General features: G+C 42.8%; 2 protein-coding genes across 3 annotated transcripts; both read left to right on the forward strand.

Moving 5' to 3' along the window:
- The first annotated feature begins 164 nt into the window (after positions 1-164).
- Positions 165-7,655, forward strand: ddx5 (DEAD (Asp-Glu-Ala-Asp) box helicase 5). Its single transcript, XM_007888722.2, has 13 exons — positions 165-320; positions 1,151-1,316; positions 1,966-2,062; positions 2,204-2,337; positions 2,538-2,603; positions 2,697-2,838; positions 2,925-3,085; positions 3,561-3,733; positions 4,299-4,409; positions 4,895-4,956; positions 5,043-5,102; positions 6,326-6,550; positions 6,805-7,655. The coding sequence occupies exons 1-13, from the start codon at positions 271-273 to the stop codon at positions 7,287-7,289; spliced, it is 1,932 nt and encodes a 643-aa protein (XP_007886913.1). The 5' UTR covers positions 165-270; the 3' UTR covers positions 7,290-7,655.
- Positions 7,656-9,016: 1,361 nt separating this feature from the next.
- polg2 (polymerase (DNA directed), gamma 2, accessory subunit) lies at positions 9,017-17,881 on the forward strand. 2 transcript variants are annotated; one of them, XM_042342388.1, is made up of 9 exons: positions 9,017-9,199; positions 10,317-10,952; positions 12,336-12,462; positions 12,792-12,897; positions 13,289-13,462; positions 13,551-13,691; positions 13,945-14,025; positions 14,721-14,821; positions 16,656-17,881. In XM_042342388.1, the coding sequence occupies exons 2-9, from the start codon at positions 10,385-10,387 to the stop codon at positions 16,810-16,812; spliced, it is 1,455 nt and encodes a 484-aa protein (XP_042198322.1). In that variant the 5' UTR covers positions 9,017-9,199; positions 10,317-10,384; the 3' UTR covers positions 16,813-17,881. The 2 variants fall into 2 exon arrangements, with proteins under 2 accessions (XP_042198322.1, XP_042198323.1); XM_042342389.1 differs by lacking the exon at positions 10,317-10,952 and having other exon boundaries at positions 9,021-9,199.
- The last annotated feature ends 70 nt before the right edge of the window (positions 17,882-17,951 follow it).

Below are 17,951 nucleotides of genomic sequence, written 5' to 3' on the forward strand. Positions count from 1 at the left end.
TTGCGGCCGCCGCCGCGATCGAATGAGGCGGCGGGCGCGGGGCGGGGAGGCGCCGTGGCGGGCTGGGGCGCTTGGTGCGCAGCGTTGGTTCGCGGAGGGATACGCCGGCTGGCCGGGGGTGGGTGGTGGGGTGGTTTAAAGGAGTTCCGGCGCCGGCAGCCTTCCTCTTTCGCCGGCTCGCGCTGAAGGCTGACAAGGAACCGGCATTTTCGCCCAACCCGGCGTCGCGTTCAACAACCGCTAACGACTCTCACCGCGACAGCAACAGGAATGCCTGGATACGGGAACGACAGAGGGGACCGTGGCCGCGACCGTGGCGGGTGAGTTTCGTCGGGAAAAATGCATAAACGAGGTTTTGAACGTATATATTTCGGGGTGTGGTGGTGGGGGGGGGGAGGACTTGGGCTTTTTTTTTCTTGAGGAGCGAGAAGAGGACGTGGAGGGAGGGAGAGGTAGATAGATAGACAAATGAATAAATAAATGTGTGCGTGTAGAGAGAGAGAGAGAGAGGAAGGATGAGGGAAGTGGGGGGGGAAAAAAAAGCCGGTTCCGTTTTGATGGGAGAAAGGCAAATGCCGGCTGAGAGGAAATGAACCGCCATGCGGTCGCTGAAAGCCGGCCGGCGTTCATTGTCCGCCCGCCTCTCGGCGGCGATGAAGAAAGAAAGGTAGATGGGGAGGGGAGTGGAGTGGGGGGGGGGGGGGGGACAACAAAAAAATGATCGCGAGGGAACTGATCGAGAAGCTTCGGCATTTTTTTTAAAAAAAACTAAACATCAAAAGATTTTATTTCCTTTTAATTTCGTCAAAAGATTCCCGCCCGCCCCCTTCCCCTCTCGCTCTCCTTTTATACTTGACGTATAACAGTATTTTTTTTCGTCCTTTATCTTATGTAATGTCACCCCTTTCCTCTCCCCCCCTCCTCCCCACCACCACCATAATACGTCTACATTCGGTATTGTGTCGCGGGGTTTGTCTCGTTGCCGCGTCTAAAATGGCCGGGAGGGAGGGAGGAGAGAAGGAAGTGGTGGTGGCGAGTGTTTAACAGTCACCTGATGAGGGTTGTGCACGGGCACGGTATGATGTAAGGCTGCGCCACCCGCCCTCCGAAGGGATTCGCGCTGTGAAATGCATTATTTATTCCATCTCAGGTTCGGCGGACCTCGCTTCGGTGGGAGCAGAAACGCGCCTCCTCCCGGCAAGAAGTTCGGGCAGCCGGGGGAGAAGCTGAGGAAACGCAAGTGGGACCTCGAGGAGCTGCCGAAATTCGAGAAGAACTTCTACGTGGAGCACGCTGGCGTGGTGAACCGCACACCGGTGAGTGGCCTCGGCATCCCGGCCCCTCCGGGGTGGGGGGGGGGGGGGGGCGGCGGAGTCACTGATGGGGAATGGCTGAGGGCAAAACGGGAACCTCTCTGGTTAACGAAGTGGGTAACTGGCAACTTTTTTGTTTGAAGCGAGCAAAGTGTGCTCTTGCGGGAGTGACTAGGTTTGGAGTCATAAGTGGAGGAAGCCTACTTGCGGTACTATCTGATGAGTCAGCTATTGATGTGTGCGGTAATACCAATGAATCATTGGCATTGCTCAACTAAGAATAGAACTGGTTATCGATAGATAAAAGAGGCCCTCGTAAAATTTTATGTGCTCTCATGGAGTTTGGTTCCTTCTTATTGGAAGTTTATGAAGATGCCATTTTCAGGACCAACCTGCTCCATGGCTTCAGGAAGCCAGGTGTGGATGCAGAATTTTTTTTAGTTTTAAGATGGAGGGAATTTCATTGTCTCTGATCGTCTGCTTCGAAGGAAGATGCTGAAATAGATCAATATTACACTGGGGAGATCTTGTGTATTTGAATAGAATTTTTTTCCAAGTTTAGTAGAGGTTTTCATTTCGATTTCCAATTAAGGCTGCATTTAAGCCTTTTGACTTGTATTGGCTAACTGTAATTTTACTTTATTTCATTTAGCAAGAAGTTGAGCAGTACAGAAGAACCAAGGAAGTAACAGTGAAGGGACTTGGTTGTCCTAAGCCAATCTTCAACTTCACTGAAGCAAGTTTTCCATGTAAGTATACACCACAAATTGGATTTTGTTTAAATTATTGCACTATTTCACAATATTAGGGGTAACTGTTCTGAGAATTTAAACAGAGCTATTTTGTCAGTCTTTCATTTTTTAAAACCAGTATTGTTCTTTCACCCACAGCGTATGTATTGGATGTTCTAATGCAACAGAATTTTGTTGAACCCACTGCTATTCAGGCTCAGGGTTGGCCAGTTGCACTTAGTGGAAAAGATATGGTTGGCATTGCACAGACTGGATCTGGTAAAACACTTGCTGTAAGTATATTTGCCTTAACTTGAAGTGGCACCAAAATGTGGTCTATTTGATTAGTGCCTGGAACAAACCTAATTAAATGTGTGACTACTACATACAAGGTTATTTGTTCTGGCTGTAAATGTTTAACGGCATTGATTATTTGTGTTAAATTTCTCTGAACAATGTTCACCCTGCTTCATTGTGAACTTCTCTTTTGCAGTACTTGTTGCCAGCCATTGTTCACATAAATCATCAGCCTTTCCTGGAACGTGGCGATGGTCCCATTGTAAGTTGCATCCTTTTCTTTATTTGTATTTAATAATTAGTAATAAGTAAGAAGTTTGTATCTAAACTAAAAATGCCATTTCACATCCTCTAGTGCCTTGTCCTGGCACCAACCAGAGAGCTGGCCCAGCAAGTGCAGCATGTGGCAAATGATTACGGCAGAGTCTCGCGTCTAAAATCCACTTGTATTTATGGAGGAGCTCCGAAAGGCCCACAGATTCGGGACCTTGAAAGAGGTATTGTATTATTGTCAACTGTTTTTCTGATTGTTTTTGCCAGTTATAGACTGGGCCTTGGATTAAACGGTCCTCTCTTTCTTCAGGTGTGGAAGTCTGTATTGCAACCCCTGGCCGACTAATAGACTTCCTGGAAGCTGGCAAGACCAATCTAAGGAGATGCACATACCTAGTACTCGATGAGGCAGACAGAATGCTTGACATGGGCTTTGAACCACAGATCAGGAAAATTGTTGACCAAATTAGGGTAAGTGCTTAATATTAGTATAATTGTAGTTTGGGATTTTTTTCCCCCAAAGGAAAGTGAGAACATTCATGTTTTATACCAAATTTAAATGCAGTTAAAGGATCAACACATCCGGTGATTTGACTGAATTTTAATAGGATTTTTTGAGGGGGACTTACTGCAGATTGTTTAATGAGAATTTCAAAATGTCACTGAATAGGATTACATGCTGTTGGATCCATTTTGAAACTAGTCTCCGTGGTGTGGTTACAACTGTTGCAGAAAATGTCCTTCTGCAATTCAGTAATTGACCTAGGGTGTCACTATAGAGCACACAGTCAAGGTTAAGAGGAAATGCAGGTTCATTGTTAATTAGTTAACATTAGCCTGGTGTTGCTGGGATAACTAGTTACGGTTAGGCTGATTTTAAAAGAATTCCTGTTCCATTTATTAAAAAAAAATAATCCAATGGGCTTTGCTTTTTTTCCTCTTTTAGCCGGATCGACAGACCTTGATGTGGAGTGCAACCTGGCCCAAAGAAGTTAGACAACTGGCTGAAGACTTCCTGAAGGAATATGTGCAAATTAACATTGGGGCATTAGAACTTAGTGCCAATCACAACATCCTGCAAATAGTTGATGTATGCCAAGAGTTTGAGAAGGATGACAAGTGAGTTCCTAATGGATTCCTTATCTTGTAAAGACTCCTTCATTCACAGTGTGCATGTTGTCTCTTGATCTAAGAATGTAGCTGTGTGTACAGCTCCAACTAGCTGGCCTGAATTAATTTGGCACTTAACTAAAATAACCAAGTAATGCATTTAAATGGATTAGTGCTCCATTTTGCTTGAATAATTTGGCTTTAGTAGAGGAAACTTGGTCCTAGTGGTTTCATGTGGAACTTTTGCCACTTAAGTCTGTAGTTGAGGATGCAATTTGTACACTGACTCGTAAGGAACAACTGATTTATTTTTAAATTGGGAATTGTTGACCAGTAGTTCCCTTTTCACGTAGTGGCAAGGTATATGTGTTCATCTAAATAAACAGAAACTTAGTTTAACGTCTTACCTGATGTACCCACCACCCAACAATGCAGTGCACCTACAGGATTATTCAAAGTCCTGATGTGGGGTTTAAACATAAACCCTCTGAGGCGAGTGCTACTGGATTTGCTAGTCTGATGCAAGTTAGTTATTTTCAATTAATTCAATGTCATTAATTTTAACTGAATTTAGGTTGCTGAGGTTAATGGAAGAAATAATGAGTGAAAAGGAAAACAAAACCATAATCTTTGTGGAGACCAAGCGGCGATGTGATGAACTTACCAGGCGAATGAGGAGAGATGGGTAAGAAGCTAAAAAGTGATCAAATGTATAGACATTTATTACAATTACTTCTACATTGCTTTGTTCTTGAATCTTAATTCGAAAGGAAGATTGTACCACAAATGACTAGGTGGAGAACTGTCAAATGTTCTATTTGTAATAGACAGTTTTGAACACCTCAGATCATTTCATTTTGTGCCTGTCCAAGCTTCTTGAAATGCTAATTAATATGATTGGCTTTTGGTCAGGAGACCTGAGTCTTTTGAGACTTCGAACCATTAAGAAAAGTCATAAGCTACAAAAAGCATCTTTGCCGGCAACCATTGTGGCATTGGCTGTGTCACTTGGGCATTCTGAGGTCACAGTACAACAGCGAACTAGAGAGCTAGGATTTCCTCTTGCTTTGATAGTGGCACATGGCCTGCAAGTGAACTGGGTGAAATTGAAGTTGAACAACTGGTGAAACCATATAGATTAATGATGCATATGTACAATTTTTTTTGTAGGTGGCCAGCGATGTGTATTCATGGTGACAAGAGTCAACCAGAGCGTGACTGGGTTCTCAATGGTACGTAGTGCTCTTTTCATACCTTCTTTACCTGTTGTTCTTGTGTTAAACCTTTACCTGAACAATGATCTTGAATGTTTTTGCAGAATTCCGGTCGGGCAAAGCACCAATCCTTATTGCTACTGATGTTGCATCCAGAGGTTTAGGTCAGTGATGCTAATTCTACTTTTTTATGCACTTTTTCCAGATTTAAAGAAAGTATGTAATTGCTTTCTTTAATGTTTTTATGTATTTTTCTAAGTTGTCTTTTGTGTAAAAGGTGCAGTCTTTGTGGCAGGGCCTAGGCATGACAGTTCGAGGACTCGACAGGGGGAAAGAGGACTAATCAATCTGGTCGGCTGGCAGCTACCCAGTCAAATGCAGAGAGCATTGTGTGTCAGTAACAATCAAATGGCAAAAATGGCCAGCATTGACCCGACACCCTAAAATCTTTCTCCCTGGACAATATGAAGCACTTCCACTTGGGCACGAAAAGGTTGCAGTTGCTTGTTCTTCCCCTTAGTATTTTTGACCTGGGTTGGGTTTTTTTCTTCCTCTCCACCCCCCAAAGTTGTAGTGAGTTTATCAAACCAGTGGAGTGCCAACAAGTGGCTGTTCATTTTGTAATGCTTTAAGAGCAGCATTAACACTGCATCAATAAGAAATTGGGTGAGTACTCGCACAAGTTAGTGGAATATAGATGGTTTGTAGCTTTAGAGAGTACTGATAACCACAGAGTAATAAGTGCCCTTGGAATTCCTCCCTCACCTAACTGTATCTTAGTCATGTTGGGATCTGCCAAAGAGAGACATTTTCTCAAGTGTACACTGGCTTCTCAGAAGTGCTTGCCTAGACAAGATGTGTCAAAGGGGAAACTTATTTGAATAGGGAGGCATTGGGGTATAGGTTTCCATTGGGCCCTATTAATTGTAGTCTATTTTGGTCTTGGCAAGACGTGCAGTGTGGCCTGAATCCTGAGCTTCTCATGAATGTGTAGGAAGGACCTTGCCTGATGTTCTAAGGTCCTGAATGGCACATGAAGAGGCGACAATATACAAAGTGGCCCAACTGTGTAGAAGCATCCGGATGTCACTTGATAACATGTGGGGAGTTCGCTGACTTGGGAATGGACTAGTGAATGCATACTCCCGCTGGTAAGATATCAAAGTATCTCTCTAAGATTTGGGGGTTTTGTGTTAAGGGGAGTGTGCATTGTTTTTCTCTTCCCACAGTAGTATTCCCACAGGATTGAGATGAAGGGTTAATTTTTTTAACAATTGCTTTACAGTTCTGATGCTACAGCTAATTGCTCATTTGCTAATTTGTATTTCTGCTCTGACTGTTGTGTGCATAACTTGCACCTGCTTTTTTGCCACACAACACTTTACAGATGTGGAAGATGTGAAATTTGTCATCAATTATGACTACCCTAACTCGTCTGAAGACTATATCCACCGCATTGGACGAACTGCCCGGAGTTCCAAAACGGGCACAGCTTATACGTTCTTTACTCCTGGCAACATAAAGCAAGCAAACGACCTTATCTCTGTGCTTCGTGAGGCTAATCAGGCTATCAACCCAAAACTAATCCAGATGGTAGAAGACAGAGGTTCAGGTAACTATATGTACTTGGGCAACAGACGTAGATTTTAGAAGCTTTTTGCAACTACAGAAGTAAACTGAGTTTTGGGCAGAAAACTGCACAGACTTAATTGATTACAAATTCAACAGTTTACTAATAATGACCTGAATCTTGTTGCATATAGCCAAACACTTTACAAAATTTGAGTTTGTAGACTTTTCCCCCAAAGCCCAATGTTAGAACTCTGAAGTTCTTGTACTAATAGTTTCTAAAATTTCTTTAAACAGGTCGTTCCAGGGGTAGGGGTGGTGGCTATAAAGATGATCGCCGCGATGACAGAAGAGACAGATTCTCTGGTTCCAGGGGTGGGGGTTATAATGGTTTTAGAAATAGGGACAGCATGGACAGGGGTTATGGACTAGGAAAGCGGGAGAATGGGACCTTTAGTTCACAAACTTACAACCCGTCTGGTCAGAATTCCTTTGGTGCACCTGGAAGCTATGGAACTCGGTTTGGAAATTCTAGCTACGCATCTTTGACCCAGGGAACTGCAGCATTTGCCAGTCAAAATCAGAATGGCTTCAAGGCAGCCAGTAATAAAGTTCAGCAATTTGGAAGTTCTGGTCCTAGCTCCCTGCAAACCAATGGTGTGGGTCAGCAGCTGGCCGTGGGAGCACAGTATCAATATGCGCCCCCACCATTGATGGGGATGGGTTTTCAGGGGCAGACTGGATATCCCATGCCAGCAGCATATGCAGCATTGCAGAAGTAACTTATTGAACTAGGTGTTTTTGAATTATTTTTCATTCTCTTCTGACTTGTACTGTAATTTTTTTTGAGGAGAGGATGGGAAAGTTTAATAGAAACCATTGATAATTCAGCAAAGACTGCAGTGCAGCAGTAGGATTGGTGCACTTTCCCCACTATTTAATTTTTTGTTACTTTACATTCCTTGGAACTTTTTTTGTTAGTGTTTTCTATTAGAAATGGCAGGTTAATATTATTACAAGTTACTTACACAAAAGTACCACAGCATACATGAAGATGCATGTCATTCCTGTAAGGAAGTTTGATACAAGTCTTGGAGTTCTGTATGTAACTGCCAATGTGTCATTTTAAATAAAACTTTAAAACTGAATTATTGTGTTGCTGCTTTTACTTTATACTTTGTATTTGTGAGGTCGCTGGAGAGAGTTAACATAGGAACACTAGCTGTTTACTATTTGACCAGTAGACGGAGCAGTATCCATATTCTCCACCAGTTGGTTTTGAGAGCATATTTAGATGAACTTGGATAAGATTACAGCTGAATTTGAGTTGACTGCAGATCACTTAATCCAGATAATGATTACTGCATAAAGGAAATGAATGCCCCTAATCTTGAGCTGCCAGTCTCTATCCCGGTTAAAGTCTACCTGTCTTTAAATCCCACCTTAAAACCTACCTCTTTGACTGCCTAAGGTCACATTCCCCCTATCCCTTGCTTAGTGTCTGACCATGTCGCTGTATACAGTGCTCTTGTGTTATCCTATATGAAGGGTGCTCTATAAACACTAGTTGTGAGGCTTTTTATATTAAAAAAAACTGATGGGCAAGGAAATATGGCAGTGTATGAGCCAGTGACCCTTGCAGTTGATTGATATGCCCATGATATTCATCATCTCTTCGGTGCTTCACATGTGATTGCTGCTGTCCAGTGTAATACTATTTGCAGGTCATGAGTGTTGGATTCAGGGCAATTTGCTTCATCATTTCATGGACAGCACCTGGTATGCTATGTCCTGGGCTGAACAAAGTATATTTTGGCCATGCATCTTTTATAATCAATTTTCCACAGGCAGTGTGAAAATAAACAATCTTTATGTCCATGAAGCAATTATCTCACCCAAAAAATAAAATATAATCTGGTATTACAGAACAACGTGAATTGTTATAAAACATTTAAATTGGAATAGGAAACATCTTTTAACAGAAATATGAATATTATGGGAAAACTTGAGGGTGGGGGGGGGGAAGCAGGGAGATTGAAAGCGCGGTCGAAGAGGAGGGTCTGGGAGGGGGCGAGATGGAGGGACTGCAGGGTGGAATTCTAGAGGGTGGGCGCAGAGAGGCGGAAGGCCCGCCGATAGTGGGGTGGGAGGGGGTTAGGAGGTCGGAGAGGTAGAGGGGGAGCAAGAGCATGGAGGGCTGTGAAGATCTTGAACTGTATCCTCTGTGTGATGGGAAGTCCCATGTACATATAAATTATATATATATATATATATATATATATCAAAGTCCCATATATATATATAAATAGCTTGGAAGAGAATGAATGGCCAGTACCTTGGATAATGCAGCACTCCAATCAACCACTTGGGGGGGGGGGGCATCAGTCAAGTCCTGACGCAGAGCTTGAAACCCACAACCTGGCGAGGCGGTTCGCACCTTTACAAACATGGCCGGCAGTGAGAGCGGCAGCTTGTCTCCTTTACCAAGATGGCGACGGGTGGCAATGCGCCGGTGACGGGAAGTGACGTATTCGAGTTGACGGAAGGCGGCGCGAGCGAGGGGTTTAAACGGCTTTTTTTTTAAAAAAAACGGTATTTTCGGAGCCGCGACAGGAGGCCCGCGATCCCCCCCCGCGCTTATTGTTGAGTATCTCATCCTCATCCGGGGGTATGGGCGGCAGCTCGTTCTCAGGTTAGGACTCTTCTCTCGCTTCCCTGCCTCTTCTCCCCTCCGTCCCTCACACTCCCCTCCCTCACTCCCCTCCGTCCCTCACACTCCCCTCCCCTCCCTCACTCCCCTCCGTCCCTCTCACTCCCCTCCGTCCCTCTCACTCCCCTCCCTCACTCCCAAGCCTTCCTCTCACTCCCCTCCCTCCCTCCCAAGCCTTCCTCTCACTCCCCTCCCTCCCTCCCTCCCTCCCAAGCCTTCCTCTCACTCCCCTCCCTCCCAAGCCTTCCTCTCACTCCCCTCCCTCCCTCCCAAGCCTTCCTCTCACTCCCCTCCCTCCCTCCCAAGCCTTCCTCTCACTCCCCTCCCTCCCTCCCAAGCCTTCCTCTCACTCCCCTCCCTCCCTCCCAAGCCTTCCTCTCACTCCCCTCCCTCCCTCCCAAGCCTTCCTCTCACTCCCCTCCCTCCCTCCCAAGCCTTCCTCTCACTCCCCTCTCTCCCAAGCCTTCCTCTCACTCCCCTCCCTCCCAAGTCTTCCTCTCACTCCCCTCCCTCCCAAGCCTTCCTCTCACTCCCCTCCCTCCCTCCCAAGTCTTCCTCTCACTCCCCTCCCTCCCTCCCAAGCCTTCCTCTCACTCCCCTCCCTCCCTCCCAAGCCTTCCTCTCACTCCCCTCCCTCCCAAGCCTTCCTCTCACTCTCCTCCCTCCCTCCCAAGGCTTCCTCTCACTCCCCTCCCTCCCTCCCAAGCCTTCCTCTCACTCCCCTCCCCCTCCCAAGCCTTCCTCTCACTCCCCTCCCTCCCTCCCAAGCCTTCCTCTCACTCCCCTCCCTCCCAAGCCTTCCTCTCACTCCCCCCTCCCTCCCTCCCTCCAAGCCTTCCTCTCACTCCCCTCCTCCCTCCCAAGCCTTCCTCTCACTCCCCTCCCTCCCAAGCCTTCCTCTCACTCCCCCCTCCCTCCCAAGCCTTCCTCTCACTCCCCTCCCTCACTCCCTCCCAAGCCTTCCTCTCACTCCCCTCCCTCCCTCCCTCCCTCCCAAGCCTTCCTCTCCCTCCCAAGCCTTCCTCTCACTCCCATGCCTGGCTTCATTGAATTGAAACCAACTGTTACTTACATTCACGTGTTCTGTGTTTTACTGCAGATCTTTCACATCATTAACACAGCAACTGATGTAAGAAAACTTTGTACCAACTATACCAAATCACTTAGATGTTTATTTTCACCTTTGTGAATCCTTCTGCCAGAATCATTTACTACCTGCAAACTGCCATGCCATTGATCGTTAGGAAGCATTCTGTTTGGTCAGTCTTGAAACAGTTGAAGACCTCAAACATGGTGTTGAAACATGATTGGCAGATCTTTGTAAATTGGTACCAGTCAAAAAAATACACCAAGAGTACATTTAACCCTTCTGGATTTACAGATGTGCTGATTAGCCTTTGCCAGAGTAGACGTTTTATAATTGAGGATATAATTACACAAGAAGCTCTTCTCAATGGCAGTTACAGCTATGGCCCTTTGGGAATGGAACTGAAGAAGAACTTGATCACAAAGTGGTGGGACTCAATGGTGTTGTCTAAAGAGCGTGTATTTGGGATTGAGACGCCTCAACACATGATAGGCTCTCTAAATTCAGAGGATAAGACAATGACATTAGTAGAGACTGAAGTATTGAGAGCAATCTTGCGCAACAAGAACCTCAGTATGAAAGAGACAATTGCCTCACTAGAAGAATTATTGAAGAAGAGTGCAATATTACGTTCCAATCTTCTGGAAGGTAATATATCTTTCCGTCCCTTTATTATACGCCTTTTTGTTCATCCGCTGCTCGCCTCCAGAATTGTTTTTTTTGAACCTCCTGTACCATCCCAGTTCTCCCAGCTTCTGATCGTTCCATTTTATACAATCTATGGAACGGTAAGATGTAGTGTTTCCTACCTTTTCCTCAAATGACAGTTTACAAATCTTGGTTGTGCTTCGGTGGAGGAACATTGATGGGAATGAGGCAAATAACGGAAATTTAAAAAAACCTAACTTGCAAACAAAGTGCCAGTTGGTGGCAGTGCTGAGCTATTAATTTCAGTTCTCAGTAGCACCTGCCAGTATTCTGAGTAATAATTGTTTCAAACATCTAGATCTGGTTATGTTTTACATAACTTAAATGAGAAAATTGGGAGCAGGAATTTTGAAATAATTTTGTAATTATTCAATTGAGAAAACCTAGTTCTTTTTTTAACGCTGGGTTATCAATCCAAAAGCAGAGTGGAGGTGAGGGACTTGGATTTACAATAGTTCTACAATTATGGTTAAACGGTTATCTCCATTTTCTCCTCTTGAGAGCTCTAACTGCTGCTTGGGGACAGTTCTGTGGGTATCAGGCTGCCCCCATCCTTCTGATAGCATCAGTCAAAGTCCCATCGCAATACTCAAATCACAACCTTTGACTCAGAGCCGTAAGTGTCACCAGGCTGATATTCCACAAAACAGGGGAATCTTATTTTTTTTTTAAAAAAGGTGGATTCACTCCGAGACTTTGTTCTACATCTGTGACACTCAAGACTTATTTGCCAACCCACCCACATATCTGGAGATTGATGTACAAAGGGCAAGAAAGCCCCCCAAATTTAACGAGTGGGCAGACAGAGAAAAAAGGAACTCAAACAAAAGTGCTGTTCCTCAGTTTGGTAGGATGTTGGCTATCGAAGGTAATTTGTGGCAGCTCAAATGCGAATACTGACCGTGAACCTGGCTTAGTTGGTAAGCGCTTGTGGGTTCAAATGAAGGGTGGCATTTACAACACTCAGCTAAGTTTTTCCTAGTGCTCTAGCCAATAATCCTTAAGTTGAAATTGATCATTAACTTCATGGCTATTTGTGAGACATTGCTGTGCTGTGGTAAATTGCCGGACACGTTCGCCTTTAAAATACACAGTTATTCCACTGTGAATCCTCTGAAGCGGTTTGGGATGTCCTGACATGAAAATGCTATATCAAATACAAGGATTAGTTTTTAAAAATGTCTGACTTCTGCTGTTTACCAAATAAAATTTTAGAGAAGCACGTCACCATTTTTAGGTGGATTTATTTTTAGAAGGACACCATGTACAGTATTTGAGTTTTTTTTAATTTGAAGTGTACATCTATTTGTGTACCCATCGCAGGAGCATTCCAGCTGTATGCAAAGTCATTGAACCTTGTAAACGAGAAGCTACCTTTTGGTTTAGCTGAGGTCGGTGTGTGTTATCAACCTGTTGCAACTGAACATGAAACTACAAGCAGTGCTGTCAGGTAAGTTGGCCAACTTGATATACNAAAAACTTACTACAATCACCTGTCACAAAACATTAAAAATAGGGATTTGAAGCTTTTTATTCAAAAGCAATATTAATAGGGCATTATCTCAGGAACCTTAAGAGTTCAATCCAGTTTTTTTTACTGGTGCTCATTTGAAAGTGCAAATTTGAACTTAATTGCTATTCTTTTGTTCCCTCTGATTTTAATGAATATTTTATGAAGAAAATTTGAGTGAGAAAAGCATATTTGTGCAAAGGCCTTAGAGCTTTTCTAGCATATTAATTTGGTCGCCCTGCATTTTTAAATTCCCCATCATTTTAAAGAACAGGAGAAGTGGAAGTGGCATCACTTGTATGGTTCAGCTCTCCTCGAACTTCAGGACAGTGGCGAGACTACTGGGTGCGTCAGCGGTTACTCTGGTGGAGGAAGGTAAGGAGTTTTTTGTCTTCACTAATCAAACAGCAATTTAGCTTCAAACAGTTCTATTTGCTCATGGCTATTTACTTGGTCGCATGTAATTTTTAATAATTTTGTAAACAATCTTAAGTTTGAATATTAACTTTTAGTGTTCAGTTTACTGTTTCGCTGAACCACCAATGTCCCTTGACTGAGTTTTTCTGTGTTGAATAAGACTGGTAAAAAAATGATTTTAAAATTAAGTAAGAAAAACGTGAAAATATATAAAAAGGAAAAAAAAAACTGTCAAAATTGAAGAACGAGGGAAATAAAGATTTGGAAAAAGACAGGATGAACAGTACCACCCGTTCTGTTGTATCTTCCAAACTTTACTCTGTAACTAATTCATTTCATTGTCTTGTAGTTTGCCAGACATCCATCCAGCTTTACAGCCAATGATTTCCAGGACGAAAATGGAATTAAAGGAACTGCATTGTATTTCAGCTTTCCATGGGGAAAGGAACCAATTGAAACACTTCTAAGTTTGGAAGAAAAGGAAGTTGTGCTCAAACATCTGGGGAGCAAATCAGAGTTACAAGTATGAGTGCCAACTTTGTTAATTTGTAATTCAAGAGTTGTAATGCTAACTGCTATTAAGTGCTATGCAATGTATTTGTTTCAAATAGGGCCGAGATGGCAGGAAGACTGTCGTTCCACATGTTTTGTCAGTGAGTGGGAATCTAGATCGAGGAGTGATGGCTTATTTGACTGATTCACTGCACTTGTCTGAACAAATTGATTCAAAATGTAGTTGTAACCAAAAGCAAGTGAGTTTTTGGAAACTATTGTTTTAAATGCGAAACCATGTCATGTTTGCTTATTTCTATATTTGCACTGCAGAAAACTGTTTAAAAAAACAAAGACTGGTAGCTTCTTTGTGAAATCTGTAAGACATTTTAAAAGTTGTTGTACAATTAGAATCTTCTGCTTTTTAGCCTTCAAATGATATGGATACTTTTTATACTGAAATGACAACTAAAGCCGTGGCTTTGTGACACATTCTGATTGATCTATTTTTAGGTTCTAAAGCTGCATCCGTTTCTTGTGCCAATTAAAGTGGCTTTGGACGTAGGGAGGGGATCCACAGGAGAACTGCGTCAAGTATGTCTCATGTTATAAAATTGTGCTATTTTAATAATCCTTGCATTTGATATAACGCCTTATCACGTTGTTGACATGTCTTCAAAGCGCTTCACAGAACAACAACAAAATTTGTATAGCGCCTTTCACGTCGGGAGCATGTCCCAAGGCGCTGGACAGACAGAGTTATGGAGCCAAATTCACTGTATATGTTGTGGGCGAAACACATTAGCCAATTGCACACAGCAGATTATAAGTCAAAAAAATTACTGCACTCTCACTCTGCCTTCAAAAACCTGTTAAATATGCTTTGGTCAACATTCGTAAATTTCACATTTCACTGCTATCTGTGCACTACATTTATGATGTGACCTTTAACTGTTGAAACAGTTGTATAAATGCGAGTTGTTGTCTTGCTGTATTTTTGATTTTTTAAAAAATATTTCACCAGTTTCCGATTCAGTCACTGAAGCTTGATGATTCTGAGTTTTTTTTAATCAAACCATATTTCCTTATAGACTGTACTTGTCTATGAACAAGTCAAATTATATCTTGTGATTCAGGTTACAATGAGATGCGCATGAACAGTTCTGTAGATACCATATTTTATCTGAAATATTTGTTGCAAAACTATGAAAGTAACCTATTTTGTTATATGATTTACATTTATATGATTAATATGTGAATAATATTGTACACTTCACATTGTTGTGTAGGTATGTGAGGGGCTATTCCGACAGATGTTGGAAAAAAGAATCAATACGTGGCCTGGCTATCTGGAAACTGCGCAAGTATCAATGGAACAGCTGTTCACAAAGTAAGACATAGATTTGAAGTTATAATTTTATTGGGTAGCTTTGATTGAGCTTTAATAATGGGATCAGATATTTATGTTTGGCCACAATTTTTTGAGAATTGAGAATGCTTTCTTCTCTAGTTTGTTCAATTATTCAAATTATTCAAAACTCTGCCGCCCACATTCTCGTCCGCACCAAACTCTGCTCCCCTCTCGACTCTCTACCCCCTCCTCGCTCCCTCCCTTCCCTCCCCTCACCCTGACCATTTCCCCCCAAGGCTCGGGTCCCGACCCAACTGTCCAGCGCCTTGGGACGTCCTCCCGATGTGAAAGGCGCTCTATAAATGAAATCTTGTTGTTGTTGTTCTTTGATATTGTGCTTTCCTGCTGAGAGTGCAAGACTCCCATGAGACTTTGCCAACCAGAAGTGCGATATATCTGGTTTCCGGTTCTAAAAAAATGGCTTACCTCTGAGCGCTCACGTCGCCACTGAGATCACTTTCCGCTTTGCACACGGATGTGACCCTAACTCATTCTTCTTTCGTCAGCAATTGAGGAATAATTGAAAGCAAATATTTTCAACTTGCTGAAAAACACAGGCAGCCAATTAGTTGCAACCTTATGTCAGGGCTGATGAGGTCAACTGTAGCACTCCTACTGCTGACATAGATGATATCAGCAACCTCAGAATAGATCAGGCGTCAATATAGTTTCTTATTGCAAACTTTCTAACCAAGCCATTGGAGGATGGAAAAAATATACAGAAATTAATTTCAGAAAATTATTTCAATATGCAGTACACTCAAATATAATATGTAGTGACTATTTAAGAAAATATTTTGCAGTTTGTAGAGAAACCATGGACTACTAATGTAAGTTTGTTATTTGAAACGTGGTTATGGCAGGAAATGCAGATGAACTTGAAAACTTTCTCAGAAATGAGCGCTTTTAAGTTAATGTGTTTATGAAAAAATATGTGGTTAATGCTGCACTTATGCTTCCTTTCCCACATGTAGCACCTGTAAATTCAATCAGAATAGCTTCAGTTGAAGACTGAACTCTAATTTCAGACCCCTCCTCTTCAACATCTATATGCTGCCTCTTGGTAACATCATCCACAGACATGGGGTCAACTTCCACATGTATACGGATGACACCCAACTGTACCTCTCTGCCTCCACCCTTGACTCCAGGACCCACTGCTGTCCTGACAGAATGTCCGTCAGACATCAAGTCCTGGATGAGAGCTAACTTTCTTCAGTTGAATGTTGATATGACCAAGGCTCTCATGATTGGCTCCCTCCACACCTCAGGCGCTGACAGCTTCGCCATCCATGGTTGCACACTGCATCTTGCTAAGCCAGTCCGGAACCTTAGGGTCTTGTTTGACCCTCAACTATCCTTACTACTCCACATCTGTGTCATGACCCGCTCTGCCTTCCCCCACCCCCACAACATTGCCTGGCTCTGCCACTGTCTCACACCGCAGGCCGTCATACATATTTTCATTACATCGAGGCTTGTCTTTGCAAACTTGTCGGCCTCCCCAACTCCTCCCTCCATAGGCTGCAGATCATCCAGAATGATCTCTCCTGTCAAAGGTTCCGTGACCCTATCATTCATCCTCACCCGACTCCATTGGCTTCCCATCACACAGAGGATACAGTTCAAGATCCTGGTCCTCACCTTCAAAATCCTCCATGGTCTTGCTCCCCTCCACCTCTGCGACCTCCTAACCCCCTACCATCCTGCTCGCTTCCTCTGCTTAGCGGGCTGCAGTCTGCGTATTTAAGAACTGTCTTTCTATCGACTCTTTTGTCTGCTGTTTCAAAGTTTCTTGTTCCTTTGATTGCAGGTATGATGAGATGGGTGTGATTTTCACCATTGTCATCAACGAAAGCACTTTAGAAAGTGGCTTAGTACAGCTAAGGAACCGTGATACTACAATGAAGGAAACGATGCACATCTCAGAAGTAATAGAATTTCTCACCAAGTACATTCAGGAGTCTTGAAAATTGACCATCGATAAATAGTTCACATTAGTTTCATATTTGTGTGTGTGTTGCCTGAAGAAATATGAATGTGCACTTGTTAACGGTGGGGGTGAAATTAATACTGAGCAGGTAAACTTTTGGAACAGAGCTGAGTAAGTGGTACTGGCCTGCTGGGTCAATAATTGCATGCTCATATAAGCTGAGTTGTGTTGCTGTTTGTGTATACTTTTGCTGACTACCTCAATGTTCTATGTTATTGATTCTGTGCAGATCTTGCACTGCATGTAGGAATTGGTTGTATAATCACGTGCCCCACTACTACATGGAATTAATGATCAGTGAATTATGATTACCAGACCAAGTATGAATTTAAATATGTAATCCTGAAAATCATCTAATCAACAGTGAAAACTGCTCTTAAAACTTTTTTTAAAATCAGATTTGCAACATTATTTTCAACAACATTTGATTTCCATCTCTATTATTTCAGATCTGAATTTAATTCATATTTTACTATCAATGATATTTTTTGAAGTGATTTAAGATGTTACTGCTGCTGTATCTTTGCAATTATGATAGAACGAGGTTCTACCATAAAATGATGTTGGAACAATTTTTTTCGGTCTTGCATTGTTCTCCAGAAACAAAGAATGAATAACAAAATGTTTTGAATCTGGAATGAGGTAAACAGAAACTGCAAAACATATCGTATATACTAATGAAGTTTGAAAAGGAAAAAAACAGTTTGGGTTTAACAGTACTTTACTTCACAGACAACAGCAGACTTCAATCTATTTGGTGGTCTATCAACCAAGAGTGTAAGTTGCTATTCTGAGGAGACTGGAATGATTGACTTCGTTGACCTAATTTAGAACTTGCTGTTTAGAATTTGTTCAAACTCATTCAGCTAAAACCACACTCTTTACCCTCTGTGGCTTCACCTGTGTTGTTTACTTGTAATAAGAGGTCAGCCATTAACCCGTGTGAAAGGCACTATATAAATGCAAATTGTTGTTTTGCTGTAAAACTATTGGTGTGAACTACAGTAAACTTCTGATAACTCGTCACTCCAAGGGAAAGGAGCGACTTATTTGGAGTGGCGAGTTAGGCATACATAAATACAGTAAATTCCTGATAACTCAACCCTGGCTTAACTT

Source organism: Callorhinchus milii, unplaced genomic scaffold (genome assembly GCF_018977255.1).
Source record: "Callorhinchus milii isolate IMCB2004 unplaced genomic scaffold, IMCB_Cmil_1.0 Scaffold20, whole genome shotgun sequence".
Taxonomy (NCBI): Eukaryota; Metazoa; Chordata; class Chondrichthyes; order Chimaeriformes; family Callorhinchidae; genus Callorhinchus; species Callorhinchus milii.

Bases quoted from the DNA above. Each gene is read 5' to 3' on its own strand.
- ddx5 (XM_007888722.2), top strand. From the start codon at position 271: ATGCCTGGATACGGGAACGACAGAGGGGACCGTGGCCGCGACCGTGGC. The intron at 1,317-1,965 runs GTGAGTGGCCTC...TATTTCATTTAG, and splicing joins GCGTGGTGAACCGCACACCG to CAAGAAGTTGAGCAGTACAG. The intron at 2,839-2,924 runs GTATTGTATTAT...CTCTTTCTTCAG, and splicing joins GATTCGGGACCTTGAAAGAG to GTGTGGAAGTCTGTATTGCA.
- polg2 (XM_042342388.1), top strand. From the start codon at position 10,385: ATGTTTATTTTCACCTTTGTGAATCCTTCTGCCAGAATCATTTACTAC. The intron at 10,953-12,335 runs GTAATATATCTT...TACCCATCGCAG, and splicing joins ACGTTCCAATCTTCTGGAAG to GAGCATTCCAGCTGTATGCA. The intron at 14,822-16,655 runs GTAAGACATAGA...CTTTGATTGCAG, and splicing joins ATGGAACAGCTGTTCACAAA to GTATGATGAGATGGGTGTGA.